The sequence below is a fragment of the Pelecanus crispus genome, chromosome 6 (assembly GCF_030463565.1).
Source record: "Pelecanus crispus isolate bPelCri1 chromosome 6, bPelCri1.pri, whole genome shotgun sequence".
Classification (NCBI taxonomy): Eukaryota; Metazoa; Chordata; class Aves; order Pelecaniformes; family Pelecanidae; genus Pelecanus; species Pelecanus crispus.
The window spans coordinates 13336350-13357006 of record NC_134648.1 but is presented as its reverse complement, the minus strand read 5'-3'; the positions used below and the strand labels follow the sequence as shown (position 1 = coordinate 13357006).

Genomic DNA, 20657 nt, shown 5'->3' with positions numbered 1-20657 from the left:
TGAAACAACTGCTACCTTTGTATCTCCTTCTAGGATAATACTGTGGTCCTTTTAGCCTAACTGTTTCCATCTTCTATTATTGCCTATTTTATAGATAAAAGTATGGGCTCTCTATGAACCTCCTAGAAGACACATAAACAAAACATCTTTACCAACGAGTAGGCAATGAACAACAGCGACAGTAAACTTGCCACAATCAAGCAACATTTCCTATTCATACATGTGCTAATTCTGTCACATAAGCAAAATTTGAAGAGAATGGAAGAATCTTGAACTATATGGTACAACCTGAAATGGGATAAAATGTAATTTCCCATTGGATGTTGACAACAAGCAGTATTTTAGAGAAGCAGAGATCAGTCATATTAGACCACCGTGAAAAAGATCAGACAGACAGTATTTTGCCTAGATATGACTAGCAATCTGGAATTATAATTCAGCTGCCACTAGCACATCTGCTGGTTTGTAGGGTCTGCATAGAGACCAAAGTATAAACAAATAAATTATGTTGGAGAGTCTGCCTTTAAAACACAGTTTTTACCTTTAGTTCCAAGACTGGGTTTTGAGAACTTTCTAGGAGTAACATCTGGAGTCCACATATGAAATCAAATATCTCAGTTTAAGAAAGACTCTTCCTCTTCTCAGAAATGACTCAGGTGAGCATCATGACAATCTCAACTAATTAAAAGCTGTGTTTATTTCATAGTTGCTTGCTAAACCAGAGATGGTATCAGTGTTCAGTCCCTTTAGCTCTCGACAGGCAGTCTTGTGATGAAGGAGAAACTTCCATAACTGGCGGTGGTGGTAAGAAGGGAAGTTAGTACCTGGGTTTTAATTACTAGAATGTGACTGTGGATAAAGATGCCAGCCATAGTTGATTACACTTAATTGATTTGCTCTTACAATCTTAAAGAGTACTGAATTAAAGATAAAGAACTGAAGAGTCCCTTTGGGTGAAAAGCCATATCAGCTTAGACTGTAAAGGTCTACAGCAGATAAATAAAAAAAGGTAAAACTAGTCTTTGGAGATTTTGTATTATGCAAAAAGAAACATAAAACCAATTCTTATCAACAGTATTTGTATTAGTAATCCATTCCTTTGAGAGGCTAGCTGGAATAATAAGTAAAGAGAGAAAACAATAGTGAACTTGCAGCATCCTCCTTTGACAGTCAATTAAGAAAAAGTTGTATAGGAAAAAACTCAAAGATGAAAATTTCCTAAATGAGAATGTGGATGCTAATACTGCCCTTGGCTTGCACAGTAGCCAAAATCTGGGAAGAAACTGATCGAATACAGACAAAACCCCAGAAAGTAGGTGCAACAGTGATACTCAGCATGAACTTTAGCATAACTGGGGAACTGGTAGATTCATTTCAGTTTTCTGACTCCCCAAAGCAACCACAGGATAATCATGAACAGACAAAATATTTGGATGATCACAAATATGAAAAATGAGAAATGTGGTGCAGCCACTTAGACATACTCCAAGAATATTACAGGATGAAAAGGCAAAATGACAGTATTTGGACAAGATCACCACATTTTTGTTATGTCTGCAATTCACAAAATATCAGATACAAATAACGTGTGTGGGATGTGATACAAAATTTTGAACATTTGTTCCTGGGTCTGTAAGCTGTTTGTGTATTATTACATAACCACTGACCCACACATGTGGCATGCTAAGTATTTTATTATTTAGTATAGTAATTCTGAACTTCCATCAAAAGTAAGGACTTTTATAGAAAATACTTGTATGTTAGGTAGGAAAGAGAAATTACTAATATAATATACCAGTAACAACTCTTCAAAACTTAAACTCAGTTCATCCTGCCACCTATTATGCAGGCATTTTGTTACTCACCACAGAGAAGGGCAAGTAATCTTCTTTCCTTATGTAAAGCCCCTGATAATGCTCTCTCTTTTCTACAGTAGGAATGTTATGATACACAGTATAGGAATAGTGATATGACACACCACAGGGAGCACATGTTTACCTCATCCCCAACTCCTGGATGGATTCGTTTTTCTGGAAAATTTTCATAGAATATGAAGATGGATCCCTTTGTACACAGAACTTTTCCCAAGCAAATTCTCTGTTCCTAATTCTCTACTCTGCTGCCACAACTCAAACACACTGACAAACCCTGTAGCTTATGCTATGCTAACTTCTCCACATTTTCTCTAAGTCTCTGTTTGAATCTTCATTTTGTATAGAAGAGACGCTCAGGGACACTGCAAACTTTGTGTCTTCACACCAAGAGCCTATTCCTACCATTCCTTTGTATATTCCTTATACAAACACCACAAATATCATGTATCTCATTTCAGCTTTTATTTGGGTATTTTTAAGTTAAGTTGCTCAAGTCCATTTTCCATCAATACAGACACTAAAAATTGAGATCAACATTTAAGGCAACATTAGCATCCATGCCAAGCTCAATATGCAAACCTTATCATCTAAGCACCACAGCATCCAAGAACTGTCACAGGTCCCCTACCTCCGTCACACATTCCCTTTCCATTTTAACTGTGCTATCCCACACTACACTCAGTAATTCAATTTAGATGCAACATTCTCAAGTAAGACTTTGTCATTTTTAAAATTTTATTTCTTATGAACTAGATCATTTTTGCATAAGGTGATATAAATGAGTGAGATACGTTTCAGGGTGAAAGTATGTGGTTGATTTTTTTTTTTAAATATGTTTAACATAATTATTCAACAATTTAGTATGAACATCATATGTATTTAGCCTTTTAATAAAGGCTATACACTGAGACTTGTTAGAATGATAATTTTGCTTTAAATTCTGATTTCTTTAGTCTTTAGTATTACTGTTGACAAGTGTTTGAGTTAAGGATGCTCAGGTGCAACTTTTATGTACGAATATTTACAAGTATACAAAAGACCACATAGTTTTTAATACACCCATTATTCTTAATACAGAGTAAATAAGGATTTGTCTTGTGCCTGTGGAAATATTTCAACATGTAGGTCTTGCTTTTTTCTCTTTTACAGTAAAAGGAAAGGTTTTACTTTTCCTTAAGAAGTGTATTTATTACAAGATGGTTAGCATACATATATCACATAACATACAAGAGTTAAAATTAACTAGTTACAAAATAAGTAGTGGTACGTATATTTTCATATAACCTAAGAACAGGATCAGTATTTTACAAAGTACATATAAAAGTACTTCATATACAAAGAAAAATACAAATGTGCAAACACCATTGCCACAGGTGGAAATTTCTCAGTTGAAAAATGCTAGAAAAATCCTTCATAGTTTTGTTTTGAAATTGCAAATGCATTAAAAACAGCTGCATTTCCTATTGTGTGTGGTGAGAAATTTATGTTCCTTTCTGACAAAAAACATTAGTTATAAAAAAAACCACAAACAATTTAATAACTGAAAAATCTTATAAGTATAGTCAGTTGGGTTAGGCTGACATTAAATTACAAGCAGAACGTCTGGAAAAATGAGAAAATAATGAATCATATATACAAACCTTTTGTAATATTAGTGTGCTATTTAACATATTAACATTTCAAAATAAAAACAATGGCTTAATTACCTACATATTCTACTCAATGTCATCAATATTTGTAGACTGTAAAATTTCTACTGATTTGGGGCTATTAAAAATGTTTCACCAGGATTTTAAGCTCAACAAACACAATTTTATCAAATGTAAAAATCTATAAACAGTCTTCCAATTCATGTGCAAAAAATGTTTAAAAAGTATCAAATCACAACACATCAAACCTGATTATGTACATATTTAATATCTGTAAATGTTGTTAACTAGCTAGTATTGTTCTGCTATAAATAACTTACCTCTGTCCTGCAAAATGTCTGCATTTTAAAGATTTCAGTGCAAGTGCTTGCTTCATTGTTTAGTGCATTATCATGTTTGTTATTTTTTATTTTACAGTGAGCAGAACAGCATATAAATTAACATATACAACTCCCACATAAGAGATCTTTCTTCTACTGAATTCCTAGTTTGTTGTTTTCCATTTCTCCTGGATAGTGTTGGCCAGTTTTCTTTCATTTATCCCATTGTAATTGCAAACAGAATCTAAAATAAAAGTGCTGTGATTTTCAGATAATCCCTAGAATTTGAAATTCCATAACAACATTACAGAAGCGCTCAGTAGAGCACAAGATTAGAGAATAACCTGCACACTGAGAAGACACTTGAAAGTCTAGTATCGGGTAATTTCACTTTTTGGTCTTTAAAAATATTAACTACCTATAAACATTGGCAACCGATACATGTGTCACTGGACTGACAAGCTTTATTTCTTTATTTTTAGGAATTGTAGACATGTTCCCCTTTATTCATGACTAGCTTGGATATAAGAACATTCTGTTTAAAAACATAAATGAAGTGAAAATACACTTCCTGTTGGAGGGAAAATTTCTACAATTTCCTTTGGACAGGTTTCCTAACAGAATAGCTCTGAAATGAGAAAACCAGGATTAGATGATAGTGCAAATACAGCCCAGTTTTATAGCTAGGAATTGTACTGAAGAAAGCGGAAATTCAGAATAAATGGATTATTATTTTTCAAAGTCCTCCCTGCAGGAAAAAATTGCAGTTACAGTGGTTAAAATTATTAAACAGAAAAGGAACTTTAGCGTATTGTGAACTTTTATGGCTGAAATGTAAGGAAGGCTGGTTGTCTGTCAGTAACATTTCAGAACTTAGCTTCTTACAGGAAGAGGTGCTTTAAACGTGTCTTTATTATGGAATGTTTTTCTTTTCTAAGCATCCGAAATGCAACTCTGGATCCTATCCATCCACTGTTGAGCACTCTGTGCATCTTGGGCACAAAAATTATATACACGTTTATTTGTCTTCAACTGCAAAGGGAAAATAAGAACATGTAGACAAGTCAACACACAAAACAGAAAAAGAAACTTGCAAAAGCTTTACTTTAAACTGTAATACTCAATGTAATAATTGGGTCTGAATGTGACATTTTTTTGAAGTTCTGCTGCTGAGAGCGAGGGCCAGATGCTAGCTGTGTAAAAACTTTTTGTCTTGAGTTGTCATGACAGCTCCTTCCCAGCTCACACCCTCCAGCAGGACTGAAAGTAGTAGGTTAAACACACCAAGAAAAGAAAGTTTCACATAAAGATCGAGTAAAGACCAGATACACTTACATCAAAAAATGCTTTTTCACTTGCGTGTTTTGGGGCTCCAATTGTTGGAGAAGCAGGAATCACAGTTTCTACTTCTGCAAGGTCTATGTGTCCCTTACAGCTTGTATCCTCACCAGAATCATAGTATCGCAGCTAGACCACAAGAGAGAAAAAAAAAAAATCCAAATATGCTATTTAGATGGACCTTTCATTACTTCTTCCCTTTTCCTGGATACAGCATGGGGGCATGCAGGGGTAAGGGTGGGAGGCACAAATATTGTGAGGACCTGAGGACATCAGATATGGGAAATTTCTAAGACACAACTGACAGAAACCATAGGTTTGGTATATACAAAATGGTGGGACTGGTGATAGCTGTTAACTGGCCAGTCCTCTATTTGACATCTCTGGGTAATAGCAAAGTGTCCACCATCCGCTCCTGTGTGGACACAGAGTTGGGGGAGGAGCATTTTGTCAGTAGAGTTGCAGAGCAGAGAAGCTTGAAATAGTCATGCATTGCTCTGGGCAGAGGACGTGCGAAGGATGAAAGCAGAACCTGGTCTTCAGGATTCAGCATTCCTTACCAGTTTTTCTAACAGAAAGCACCTCCTCACTGTTCATTACTTTGAAACTAACACAAAAGCTTTACTTCACCAAGGAGTTAACAGAACATTTACTCTATTTCAAGAATTCAAAATGATCAGCAAAAATTTAAGTATAATTTTACATAATTATAAACTACATAGAAAACTCACATTTTCCTATACTGCACTTAGTGGTTGAATGAAGCTTGCTTTTTTTTTCCCTCCTTGCAAAGATACTTTGATATGAATGTTAACCACTCTGTAAACTGAGTTTCAATATGCAAACAAGTTCCAGAAGAGAAAATCTGATACTTGCTTTCCAAAAAAAAAAAAAAAAAAAATCCCATAATCCAAGGCAAGACAGTAAAGCAAACCTTCATGGCAAAGGTCAAACAACAGAATTCCATCTAAGATTGACCTGTATTACTCCTACAGCTGTGATACTCAGGAGGGTATCTGGATATACAAAAAAATCTTGAAGTATTTTTTCCTTCTGCAAAATGAACCTTTTCTCCTGTATATCAGGAAGAATAATTATAATCAGCACATTTATTGGTATTTTACCACACTAATCTAGAAATCCTCAATTAGCATTTTAAAAGATTACTGTCTTTACCTATATTACATATTTTTTAAGTGTATTGATTACAATAAATTAATATTGTTAAACAAAAGCATACATGAGTCTCAGAGGTTACAACCCACACTGTGTGGAATATTTGGCTCAATGAAGATTACTGCCTGATGACCCAACATTATTTAAAGTACGTAAGACCACAAATTTCCACTGCAGAATTCCGGCATACATTGTAAGTTGGCTAAAATGTTTAGACCAACAGATCTCCTCTGTTTTTAGTGTTCCTTGTTGTACAATGATTTGTCACAATATTTATGAATACTTTTGCTACTAAATTTACGTCACTATGACTAATCTAAAATACTCCTATATATGACACCTGAAATTATTGTTCAATCTGGAACTTGGCATTTCAGGACTTTTAGAAATACAGATCTGAGATGAAATTTTAACTCATTTTAAGTCATTTACAAAACTCAGACTCATTTCAGAACAATCTGTGGTCCTATTCTCCATATTTGAAAAGAGCTTCATACAACGATTCCAGGCCAGCTTTCTCAAATACAGGTTACTGAAAAATGCTAAGAAGTCAAGTGAGGTAAACGGATTGTTCTGCTGAAGCAATTCAGATCACAATTTTCCAAAGTATATCATGCCTTTTCATTTGCAAAGAAAGATGCTCATGGCAAAGTGCTTGAGGAACAAAGAGGCTGTAAAATACACACTGAACATATAGTAACTACTACAGTTTCAACATGAATGCCTGAAATAAATTTACTATCAGTTACCATATTAGCTGTCAGAATCCCAGTTGCACTCTAGGAAATACCTTCTAAGTTTTTCACTCTCTAGTTCAGAAAGAGCTTTTAGTTCTTTTGGAAACTAAAGAGGTCATATTAAAGGGCAAACTATGCTCACCACTTAATTGCTTAATGACATTCTAGAGTTAGCAGTGCTTTAAAATGTTGCTTTATTGCTTGCGTACCACAGTGCCCAGAAAATATCCTCAGGCACTACCTGGTGGTTTTTTCCTGATGTAAGAAGCAGGCAAAAAATGTTTGGGCACAAACAATAAAGTATGACTTCCAGTTCAAGAAGTCTTTTATGATTATATGCTAAACGGTTATCACTGTTTTTAAAAAGCCAAAATACTAAAACCCCTCTGTCCATTCAGAATGCTGTATCAGCTACAAGATACACAAGACAAACATAGATATATGGTCTATAATGACGTAACACACGCATCGCATCTGAAAATAATAATTATTAGTATTATTTGTAAAATCAATCTATACAAACCCAGTAAATAAAAAAGCAGCAAACTAGTCATAAAAACATACATTATCTGAAAAGGTTTTACCTGGTGTTTTGTCACATCCAGCACAAACCAGCGAGGTTTCCAACCTTTTAGTAAAGCTCCTCTTTTGTATAGCGTACCTTCAAAAGATCTGAAAGGTACAGAAAATATAAATGGCACATGATTCTGTAATACAAATACTGGTGATATATAAAAGTCTGAAAATGACTACATACATGTTCAAGCACGTCTTTTACTGCAGTTAAACAAATCTGTTTTAAACGAATAGTTTAGTTATCGGTAACTCTGATACACTGATAAATGCTGTTTCAGTACTTTGGATGCACTAAATGTGCAGCTACAATTTGCTTGTGCATATAAAGAGGAAGATTGAAAGATACTGCTAGGAGATAGAGGTCCACCCATCAAGGCAACTAAATGTAATCAAAACCACAAAGAAGGAATAAAGTAGTCACAATGCATTCTGTGCACATGAAAATTTCTTTTTTTTTGCTAAGGCAGAGACTTGTACCAATCTACAAAGTTCATAAATACTCTATGATTATTCAGTTTACCTATTTTCATCACTCTTTGATGTGAAATGATTGTATAGCGTAGTTGTTCTTCTATCTACTCCATTAGAGGGAGAGATGCTTGCATTCTGTTCCTCACCCATCCCACTGTCAGGTATTTCCAGCAAAGACCTCTTTTGATAGGAATGTAGATTAGCTGACATCATCCCTGAGGAGCCAGAAGGATGTCTCCGGAGCTAAAAAAGGTGAAAATAAAAGTAAAAGGTAATGCAATGTGTCTTGTGTTGTGAGACTGTCTCAACATTATGCCAATAATACGTGGTACAACATGTAAGTTATGAATTATTATGAGGCAAAAAAAAAATCTTCATAATACAAGTCAGTGCTGCCTCAGAAAAGAAGTCAGAGGGATGGCAATTCAGGGAATTTCTTAAGCAGAAGGGTTCACGTGGTGTGAGAAATCAGCATTTCAGAAAAGCCTTGTATATTCCAGTGACATAATCTCGAACAATGTTTCCCTTGCTTTCTCAGAAGTATCTAGAACTAGTCAGACATTTGGATGCAATAAATTTCCCAAATTTCGTAGGAAAGGAAGGGAAGGGAAGGCAGGGACGGAAGGAAAAAAAGAGTGCAGTTTCCAAGAACTACGTTACGGATCCAAATCATTTTAGTAGAATCTCAATAACCTGGAAAAAGAGGGATCCTGAATTTGGACTTAATCTAAAGTATCCTAGAGACAGCGTTATTTGGGGGTGACCCTTAGCTATTGCATTTATCTGAGAATCCTTAAATAACAGCTAGGACAGGAAACTGATAGCAGGTATATTTATACTTGTGTTTTCTTTTCTGCTTCCAATTCAATACAAAAATCCTCTGCTTTGCTAGGATAAAACTTTTTTCATCTTGAATTTGTCTAGGGTATAAAGTGAACTTGAATGAGTCTGACAGGCATAAAGCATATTGCTTTCCTGAGAGCAAAGGACAAATAACAAAGTAGTGCTGCAGACTACCCATTGCATGGAGGTTGGCAAATTTGAACAAGCACATGAAGCTGAAGAGTTAGGGTACAGCCTTGAGCTGGTAACTCACTGTGTCAAGTTTATAGGGAAAGCTCACAAAAAGCAGTATCTAACATTCTTCCTAGTGCATGCAGATAGCAAAGAGGCAGCCTTTGACTTAGAAAATATCTATATTGTCAGCTATTCTCTTTACTGCAGTCAAGAATTGGAAACATGAGCATGAACACTTCCTACCTTTACTAGAATCTACAATTCCAAAATTCCATTTAGACATGAAAATATCATTACTCATCTCTGAAACTCTGTGACGTCCTTTTGGCTACTTTCAGGAACTGAGTTTTTTTGTACTTCAAGAATCTTTTAAATATATAAAGTCATATATTTGTGTATTAGTAAAATGCTCATGGTCATTGCGTGTATGCTTTAATCTACTCTGGAAAAGCAATTAGATAAATAGCACAAGTATAATTATGTTTTTCTACATGCAGAAATACAGAGCCAGTATCATGGGTTAGAACAACATATTCAATTTTTCAAAAGCAGTATTTTACTCCAAGAAATACAGTCATTTTGTCAGTGCCCCAGGTAGCCTATATAGTAGGAACGGAATTATTCTATTGGATAAGCTCTTTTATTACTTACATTGTCTTGTCTGGTGTCATCCTTTAGATTCATTTTGACCCTTTCCCACAAAAGCTGCCACCTTTCTGGGCTCTGATTTAATTTACTTTCCAACCTTTCAATTTCCTGAAACAAATAACAAGGGTTTTCTTAAGGATAAACATTTCTAACTGATCACTTCCTGGCAATCATTTTTATACAACCACGTTCTAGTCAATATTTTTACGCAAGGAACTTTTAGGCCACGTTGCCCAGTAAAGTACAAAACCCTCTGTCAAACCAGCTATAAACTGAAATCAGTCAGACTCAGGAGTCAAAGGCAACCACGTACAGCGTTAGCCACATCATTCTGCTTGCATGTCACAGGTTGGAGGAGCCACTGTGCTTTCAATTCCCTGCCAGTTCTCCTGAACACATAACATTCAACACCAATTGCCATAATAGAAACATGACAATGATAAGGATAGGCTGTATTTTATAAAAATATTTATGAAGAACAAATTCTGTGCTGTGACACCAACATCGTACATTGCCAATATTAACATTTACCCTGGTTTATAAAATGTGATACAAAGCTGTAATAAAAGACGGAAATGAAACAGAAAGATTTATTCAATTTGGATGCCAAACTGTAACAACATGTTCTTGTTGTGGAACTTGGGAATATGACCCATGTCGATAACCTCCAGTTAGGGCTATTTCCTGTTAATAAGACAGTGCATGCAAAGTTAAGTTAAAAGAGGCAATTTCATTAGTTTATGTTTACTTGTGAACACTCATCGATACATTTGTCATTACTTTGATGTGTGGTCCATATTCCTTGGCATGCTTGCTCTCTATATTTTTACTTTCAACAACTATATTGTTGAGAAAATCTGATTCTTAATGAAATCAAATTAAAAACTCAATTTTGCAAATCCAATTAAGAATTGATGATGGAACAAAAAATTGCCATAGGACAGAGAATTCTCATCCTATATAAAAGCCAACTAAAACCCAAGAAATTTATTTTCAAAGTAGAGGCAGTAAGTCTCTGACTTTATTTACTTCTACTATACCAAGTGATTGAAGCAGATTTCATAATATTCTCCAACTCCTATTGGTCTTTTAGAATGACAGTTTCTTCAGGAAATTGTTATTGATTGAAAGACTTACAGAAAATGACTATATTTTTAAAGGTAAGAAAATATTTTGACCAGGAAATTAACTCTTGAGCTAAATTTTGAACTCTGAAGTGAAAATAAAAAAGCCAGTATTTGACAGTGTTAACAGGAACAAAATATTTCTACCAACTCTTCCTGGCTGAAGGTAAACTAGGAAACTCGAAAGTAAAACTAAATATAAGAAATCTGGCTTAACAGCAAGAATCAAACCAGAAGTTTTAAATGTGGAAGGCAGTTGAAAGCCACATATATATTAAATATTATGGGACACTCTTCCTGCCAAGAAATAAAACCAGAACAGTTTTGTTTGGAGTATCTTCATAGGTAGATACAAAAATAAGGAATGGTGAACACAAGACAGACTAAAGGCTTCTTTAGATTACTTGTTCCTCTTTCAAAGTGCTCAGTGTAAAATGCTTCCTGATGGGATACATACAACTGAACCAATTTACCACAGACTTTTTATGTAAAAGGCTTTCCAAATTGCTGCAAAAGGATACAAGCTCTTTAGTGCTAAAAGTTCGTCAGGTTTTAATCTGATCATTCTCTTTCTGCCCTAGTCTTGACTTCTGAGTATGAGTTTTTCTGTGCAGAATCTGGAAGTAAGTGAAACTTGTTACTTAGCAACTGGGTCACATTCCTTCTTTTTTGGCTCCACAATGAGTAGTGCTTCCAGAACTTAAAATGAAAAACTTTCAACAATCTCCTACATATAACTTGAAAAGTTAGGAATAAATTCTCCTTTAATAAACCCCATGTAAAAAACTTATATGGCAATAAATCACTAACATTTACTCCTGCCCCTTCAGTTTTAAATTTTACTGAAAACATCAGATTTTTTTCCTTCCATGTATGGAATGGAATATGAATAGCTGCATTTCCTTGAAAGAAAAATGCCTTAAAGTTATCTTTCTGGTTCATCTCCTGTTGCCTAGACTTACAGGAGCAGAAGTCAATATGTATAAAAAGAAAGGTTATAACAAATACAATTGTATGAATATCCATTTCCTGAAATTAGTAATTACAAGCAATTAGCATTGCTGTGCCTTTCAAAAGATGTATCTGCTAAGTAATCTGCTTCGTAATATTTGAATGGTACAGACAGGAGTTAATGCTGCAGACACTCCAGAACTGTGGAGACTGTTCACCTCCTATGTATCCACAATGTGTTTGTGCACACAAAAAACAATCTGGACAAAGTCCTACACTAGTGAATTGTCTTGACTGTGACATAGCACCCTGTTTTGGAAGTCCTTCCTTGTTAGCATTTTCTCTTCAACTCCTGGGCTAGAAGGCTTCTGAGACTTTGACTACAAATGGAGCGGTGCTGAATGTGTATCCAATGATTGAATTGCTGCCTCTGTCAAGTGTTCAGACCTGTGTGTGCAACAAGTTGTACATGACTAGTTGTTCAATATTTGGAATAAACTTTTTGGTTCAGGGTCCACTTTGATGGATTAGCCTTTCTAGCACATAACCAAAAGTTATAAAACAGCTCGCAATCAGAAGTGCCATTTTTATTGTTTTGCTGGTTATTCACCGACCCCTTATAGAGCTTCAGTTTTTTATGGCATATATTTATGGCAGAGTTAATTTGAGTGACTGGCATCCTGAAGTGGCATCTTTGAGTTTGCCAACCTCTTTCTGAGCAATCACCATCTAATGTTAAGTGATGTAACTGCTTATTTGTAAGAATAGGACATGTAGGTTCATCTCTCACAATTCTTAAAAGTACCAGAATCTGAGCCACTCCCAATGAATTATGGGGACTGAATACCTTTTTAGGAATGTTAGCAAATTAGTGGGAAACAGTGGAGATGTGTCTGCCCTCAAGGATTTGACTTGCATTTTCACCGAAATATAGGTAGATTGCTACCTCTAATACAACCAGCAACCAAGCATATACCACAGAATGGCTGAGGTTGGAAGTGACCTCTGGAGGTCATCTGGTCTGACCCTCCCCGCTGAAGCAGGACCACCTAGAGCCAGTTGCCCAGGCCTGTGTCCAGATGGGTTTTGAGTATCTCCAAGGATGGAGAATCCACAACCTCTCTGGGTAACCTGTGCCAGAGGTCAGTCACTCTCACAGTGAAAAAGTGTTTGCTGATGTTCAGATGGAACCTCCTGTGTTTCAGTTTGTGCCCATCACCTCTGGACCTGTCACTGGGCACCACTGAAGAGCGTTTGGCTCCATCTTCTCTACACCTTCCTTTCAGGTATCTATATACATTGATAAGATTCCCCCCGAGCTTTCTCTTCTGCAGGCTAAACAGTCCCAGCTCTCAGCCTTTCCCCATATGAGTGACGCTCCAGTCCATCATCTTCATGGCCATTTGCTGGACTCTCTCCAGTAGCCCCATCTCCCTCTTATACCAGGGACACCAGAACTGGGCATAGTACTCCAGGTTTGGCCTTAGCAGGGCTGACCAGAAGGAAGGGATCACCTCCCTCAACCTGCAGGCAGCACTCCTAATCCAACACAGGATACCATGAGCCGTTGTTGCTGCAAGGGCATGTTGTTGGCTCATGGTCAGCTTGCTGTTCCCAGGACCCCCAGGGCCCTTTCTGCAAAGCTGTTTTCCAGGTGGGCGCTCCCAGCATACGTTGGTGCATGGGGTTGTTCCTCCCCAGGTGCAGGACTTTGCACTTTCCTTTGCTGAATGTCACTTAGGTAAGTTAGTTCATTGTAACGTATCACAACGTACTCATGTCAAACGATCATTTAAAGAGCTAGTCTTTATGGGAAACATTTAACCCAGAACTTTAGCCTGTACTGAAGACATGGCTCTTGGATGTGCTACACTGTGGCATTACCTTATTGAATTTTACAAGAAAGGAAAGCAAATGCTTACCCGCCCCCCCCCCCCCCCCCCCCCCCCCCCCCCCCCAAAAAAAAGGCATCAGGAACCTCAAAGTTCCTGTCAAATGAGTTGGTTTTGAGTTTTATGGGGAAATCTACCTTTTTTAAATGGAGAAAATATTTTAAAACTATTTGCAACTGATCTCTGAAAGAGACAACAGAGGCATAGGTGTACTGTTTCACAATTACCTTTCATTTTCTTTAAAAAAATGGATGGGTAGATACTCTTACTGTCAGTACCTTGTTTCTGATTTCTGTCATGCAGAAAGGCCATCAGAAAATGGTCTTAAAGGGAAGCACTTTTGTTTGTATCTGCTTTTGAACATTTATGTCTCCAAAGTACACTTTTGAGAATTTAAGATTTAAGCAACCTAGCTCATATTTGTTAGCTGCCTCTGATGTGGTAGAAATGAATTCAGAAGCTTTATACAGAAATCTGTATTTTAAAATGCATTTTATCATCCGCAGACTTTAAAAGGCTTCATTTAGGACTAAATGAATGAAATATGCAGATTGGTTAACTTCCTACAACTCATAAACACAAGGATTTATGGAAACCATAGAGCCAGTACACATATCTGGTTAGAGGTGGACTGTTATGTACCCAAAACACTTTAGAACATTTACTGCTAAAAAAATTACACCTTTTGCTCTTAATAGAAGAGCAGCACATTCTACCAAGGAAAATTTTTGATTAAGACACTCAATAACTTCTCTGTTTCAGCTTTACGTCCTGAAGAGCACTATCTAGTTTTCAATTGAAAAAAATATCTTTAGAACAAACAAATTCGGGCTTATCATTATAAACTAGGGGAGAATCAATCTTCCCTAGTAACTTACCATTGCTAAATATGGTCTCAATTCAAACATTTTTGGGATACCAACACACTCTCAATGGATTTATGGTTAAAGAGAGGTCTTTCTCCAACATCAGCAATAGCCCTAAATTAACAACTTGTTTTAAAAGAAAGTTCACTTTGCTTTTTAAACTTAGGAGAATATTTTTGTAACCTTTATACAACCTCTTCAAAGTTTTTCAAATGTTCCTCTCCATTGCTATCTTTTATTACTATAATCTAATTCACAAATAACATTTAAACTCTATAAAACCTGACCCACATATCTTTAGAATATAATATGGCTAATTTCCCTGTTATATGGCTATTTCTCACAGTTGTGGATATAGATAGTTTGGCATCTACCCCAGGAAGAAATGCAGAACAACACTGTTGCTATATTCCTGATGTACTTCTGGCCTTTAGTTACCTGATACGAAAGCTCTCTGTGTTTTTGCTAAAGAATCCCCAATATGACCCCTGCTGAGAGACTGCTCTTTAATTTGTGAAGTTATAAGCTCTGAGAAGTTCTGGCTATCTTATTTTGAGTCAAGGGGAGTTTTACAAGTGATTATTTTATAATTTTTTTTTTAATTGGGCATTGTTCCTGTGTTTGATCAATTATAAATGGAAGGAATGGACCAAAAGAAATTTGAGGAATGTGCCAGGATAAAGCTAATGCTCTAGCAAAAGCAGTCTATCCTCAAGGACTCAAATCCATTCAGAAATTTTCTGCCTTAAGACTTTGCTAAAAATCATCTTTGATTCAGGAGAGTTCAGGGACCCACGGCATATCCCAATTTTCCAAGCACTGCAATATTAGGCTCCATAATCCCAGCTTTAATATAAGGTGAAGTCTACAAATAGTTTTCAAAATAAAAAAACTGTACATAGTGATGTGTATCTGAATATGCATGTGGCTTGAAACAATAACTCCAGGGAGCGACGAATGCCCTTGTCATTTTCCGGCACTATCAATTAAGATGAGAATCTAAATATTAGGACTGTTAATTAATTATAATCAACCAACAAACATATAAGAAAATACAGATGTTAAATCATTCAAAATAACTACAGCAATTTTCAGGATAATGGGATCCTTTTCCATCTTCTAATGAAGAAAGGACAAAACCTAAGCAGCTTACATGAGCTCAAACAAGAAAAAGCCAAAATCAAGCATCTATTTCAAGTACCAGAATATTCTGAAGAATCTAAATTTACCAGTTTGGTGCTAGTAAACATGAATAAACTAAAAGCCATAATGGAAAGCTTTTTTTGAGAAATTTGGGCCAAGATGTTTAGTTTATGTTTGTTATCTGCCTCCCCCGTGTTAAAATCAACAAGTGTCAGATTCTGTTTTCTGACCTGTCTGGAGATCTGGGTCTTTGTCATTTTACCGCACACCTACTTTAAACTGAGTAGAAAGAGGACAAGAAAGCTAGATTCAACATTTTCCCAAATTAAAATAGTTCCTGCATTTCTTATAAAAAGCAACCTAAAAATTTATTATGCTACCTACCGTATTATTTAAAAAAGACAATGAAAAAAAATGAATCAGTGACCGGCTTTCTCATAGTTGTTAACTACTATTAAAGTGTACTCCCAGAAAAGTTTTCACGCAGAACAACATAAGCTTTGCAGAAGTCTGATTGATTCCCAGACCAACCATCACTTCTCAAGATCAATCAGTCAGTTCTACTGAACACCTGTTTTGACATCTATCATGATCCTTTTAATAACAGAATATCTATAAGGCAATAACTTAAATAAAAAGTAAGTATTAATTTCATGAGCATAAGAAAACTATTTTTCTGTGTAACACGTGTACTTACATTTAAAAGGCTGCTGATGGCATCAGGTTGTATTTTTTTAACATCATCATAACACGGCCATACTATTTTCCTCTTAGTCCGAGAGAGCGACCCATCCGTTTGGTCAGTTTCTTCCGAAACACTGCATTTTGCAGTTACCATGGTCCAATCATAGGAAGGGCCCGTAGCCAAAATCTCTTCTACGTAATAATCCCACTTTTTGAGGCTGGACATATTTACATTTGGTTTCAGTGCCTATTTGAAACACAGTTTTATTATAATGACAGAAAGGAAGTACTTGAGTTTCAGACTTACAATACTTACATTTTCTACATTATTCTAAATTGAATAGTATATTGCACTGGGTGAGTAGTGCTGGAGTTTGATAATTTCCACAGCAAGATCTTGGCTCAGTCAGATCAAAACCTAAAACTAATACTAGCTTTGGGAATATACTGCTTATTTTTATCCTTCTACTAAACAAGGTGCCTACCAAGACCTCTAATTCAGCATATGTAGTACCCTCACAGTCTTTGTGTCTCCTGTTAAGGATACAAAAGGCACTCAATAGCAGTCACCCTTCAATTCTTCTCAGCAGAAAATCCAAGACTCTTTACCATCAGAGAAAGGAGACAGGCTGTGTAACGGAGGTGAACATACCACTTGGAAAAAACACAGTAATATGAAGTAGGCAGCCAGAGACTGCAGATCTTCCAGAGTAGTTTAAAACAGATCACTTTGTATTAATTTTTTTTTTCCCTTTTAAAAAATAACGTAAAAGTTTCATTTTGCATGCACCTTACTTGAAGGGAATTACTGCTTCAGGTGAACGGGCAATTTTGAAGTCTGGAGAGTGATAGTCATAATGACTAATTCTGCTATTATCACTAATTCTGCTACTATGATGCCATTTCATATGAGGAAAAATAGTTTCTTCTAAAAAAGAGAAAGAAAACACTATCAAAATATCAAAAGCTACTCCTGATTGTTTACTAATCGGGCTACTGCTTGCAGCAAAATGGATAGAACATACAGTGAACAAGCAGCCCATCAAGCTCCATATTCATCACGGTGATGGTTCTACAGAGAAACCAGATGTTTCCCTAAAACAAAGACAGCTGAAGCACTTTCTGTCTACTGAACGTTACGCATTCTCCCTCCTCCCTTTTGCACCATCACTTTATTAGGCGCGTTTAAGTGTGTGTGCATGTGGGGGGTGTGTGTGGGTTGAAGGGGGCTGCACTGTTGACTGCAATAATGATCGGATGCAGACTCAAAATACCTTAAAGAAAATAATTTTTTTTTTCTTTTTTTAAAAATGAGGTCAGTTTATATAGCAGATTTGAGTGCAAGGTGCTATGTATGCTAAGATACACTGTGGTGAAACAATTTGAGGAAAAAGGAAAACCAAGAAACACCAACAAAAATATCAGTGGCACCATGGCCTCCGAGACAATGGAGACTGTCCCGTCATTACGTTTTCTGGCCATCAGCAGTGGATAGGCATGCAAACAAATGATTTATCAGGGTGAAGCTCACTGCCAAAGCAGGAGAGAGCAGCACAGGAATGAACATCTGTGGGGCAGTGGATGCCAGGGACATCTTAAAACAGTCTTGTCTCCAGAACTACAGTAAGAACAGCACCCTTTTCTTGCAGTTTCTGACATATCTTGACTCCTTCCCTGGCTATTGCAGTATTCTATAATGGTTGAGTGTATTGTGAATTTTATATAATTATTCAAGACACAGTCCAATCTAGTGGACATACATTATCATATGAGACAGTGATATAGATAATGTGATTCAATCAGATCGTTATGAAATGTATCCCATTAGGACTCTAAACTCATTTCCCCATAACTGTGGTTTGCAGTATGTAATGGTTATTTTTTTTTTAACAATCTGTGTAAACTTTAAGATCATTTTTATATTCATTTATATAATTAAATTATATAAATTTATATATATTATATACATTTATATATATATTTATATAATTAAATGAAATCAAACAAAGACCCTTATTTACCTCAGCAGGATGCATAAACACATGTTCCAGATTTTGGCCCTTTAAATGACATTTTCGTAACTAAGATGACTGAGAATATAAACCTATGAGACACTGCTCCAGTCAATCAAGGGGGGTCAACTTTGTCCGCCAAATGCTTAATTCAGTTAAGAACAATTAAGATATCAAAATGTACTCAAGGAATCCCACAGAATAACAAACCATGTGGGTTTTTTTTTAAAATCATACCTCTATTTCAGCAGGGGCATAGAGGTAATTGAAGAAAATAGGGCTCCTTTTGTGCATTTTTTCAATACATTCCCAAATACAAATTCCTTTTTTGGCATGTTTATCTCCTTTATCTTCAAACAATGTCCCTAGGGAAAATAATAGCAGCAAAAAGATAGCTTTATGATAATGCATAACAAACACTAAAGCACAGCCAAAAGGAATTTCACAGACTAAATGTATAGTAAAATCTGCTATCAAATGCCACTGCAACAAGAGATTGTATTTGATGACACAACTGCTGTACTTTGCAACTGCAGCTATTCAGTAGCATTATGTTTATAAACCTGTTCTGAAATTTACTGAAATACTTGAGTGTATTTATGAATGTCCCTTTCTGCCTGCAGCTATGCTGACTCAGCAGACCACCATGCCCTACTAACCGATTCTGCCCCTGACTACCCAAGGGTACCAGCCCTTCCAATCTGCTGGACCAGCTGCACCTGAAATTACTTGCTAAGTCATTTCAGAGAAAACAAATCAGGCTAGTGTAAATAAGTTAGCTGTAGATTTGTGCTATCTGAAATTACTTCAGAAGGACATATCTCTTATCCAAAAACTACTGGAAACAGGATTTTATATTGCATTAAATGGTATTTGAAAGCAAACTACCCCTAAATAAATAAACACCCCCCACCCCCGCCCCACCCCAAATTGTAGAACCATGTTAACAATCCAGGTTGGAAGGAACCACAGGGCATTGACTCCAACTCCTTGCTTTTGTTCAAATGAAGGTATATAATGGAAATTAACTTTTTTGCTGCAATGAAATGGTCGCTCAAGTTTAGTCTGGTCCACAGTTACTACAGCTTTTAAGAAAAGCATTCAAACCCACCCCACGAAGCAGTGAAATTCAGAGCACAGAAGTGTTTTGCTTAGTGAACAAGTTCCAAGAACAGCCTCAACTGTGGTTGTGTAGTCTTATTAAGAGGGCTCTGAGGGCAGATAAGGCCTTGGAACCAGTAAAGTTGCACACGATAGATGGAGTAAAAAGGAAATATAAAAGAAGAGAAACACTGAAGAGAATGCAAGAGAAAGAAGTGAGAGAGAATAGATGGAAAGTCCTTTCCTGAAACCTCATGCACTCTCTGAAGGATTCCCAAGGACTTTGTTTCTGTTAAAAAAAGATATTTAATAGGGGAAGCTGAACCATGTGGATAAATTGCTAAAAAACCCTGAGGCATGGCAGCAATTTCTTCCACTTTTTCTTAGTCCCATCAGTGGCATGGCTCAGGAATTATTCATTCAGAAAATTCTACATGTTCTTCACCTCCATTTTGCTTTATGTTCCTGAAATGGAATTCATTACATCATCACCATGCAATTACTGGACCATCTCAAACTAGGCAAATTTTTGTAAACCAAATATTGACGAGAAAAATACCGACAACTACAAAACCAATATGCAATAAACAAACATTACACATACCATGTTCTAGTCTTTCATAGTCTGAGTCCAGAAGAAATGTTTTAAATCGATTTGATATGTGATGAAAAGCCAGAAACTTTAGATAGTATTGATTGAACTCAAACTCTGTTGGGTACTGGTGATGAATCTAAAAAAAAAAAAAAAAAAAAAAAAAAAAAGGATGTTGAGGTATAATACAAACAGATATGTAAAAAATAATAATGTGAAATATGACAGCAAAATAATTTCCCATGTTCCCATGAAGTTACACCATGTAACTTCATAGGCAAAGATGCTACTCCTGGATGTAGCTGGAAATCAAATTTAATTGGAAGGTTTTGCAGTGGACTTCTTGATATTGCTCAGAACCCAACATAGCAGACACGTACAGAGGTAATGCTGCAAATGATATTCCATCTACCATTACTGAAATAGCTAACTTCTGAAGTACTTGCTAGTCTACACATTTTCTTTCAAAATATGCACCAAAATATT

General features: G+C 36.1%; 1 protein-coding gene across 1 annotated transcript in view; it reads right to left on the bottom strand.

The window, feature by feature from the left end:
* Window positions 1-4776: 4776 nt before the first annotated feature.
* SBF2 (SET binding factor 2) overlaps window positions 4777-20657 on the bottom strand; it is a 288299-nt gene continuing 272418 nt past the window's right edge. Inside the window, exons 34-41 of the mRNA XM_075713224.1 lie at window positions 20184-20310; window positions 18716-18843; window positions 16480-16713; window positions 9810-9914; window positions 8191-8384; window positions 7679-7766; window positions 5179-5310; window positions 4777-4875 (exon numbers count right to left, since the gene is read on the bottom strand). Of these exons, the coding sequence (XP_075569339.1) occupies window positions 4777-4875; window positions 5179-5310; window positions 7679-7766; window positions 8191-8384; window positions 9810-9914; window positions 16480-16713; window positions 18716-18843; window positions 20184-20310 (1107 nt within the window). The remainder of the gene's footprint in view (window positions 4876-5178; window positions 5311-7678; window positions 7767-8190; window positions 8385-9809; window positions 9915-16479; window positions 16714-18715; window positions 18844-20183; window positions 20311-20657) is intronic.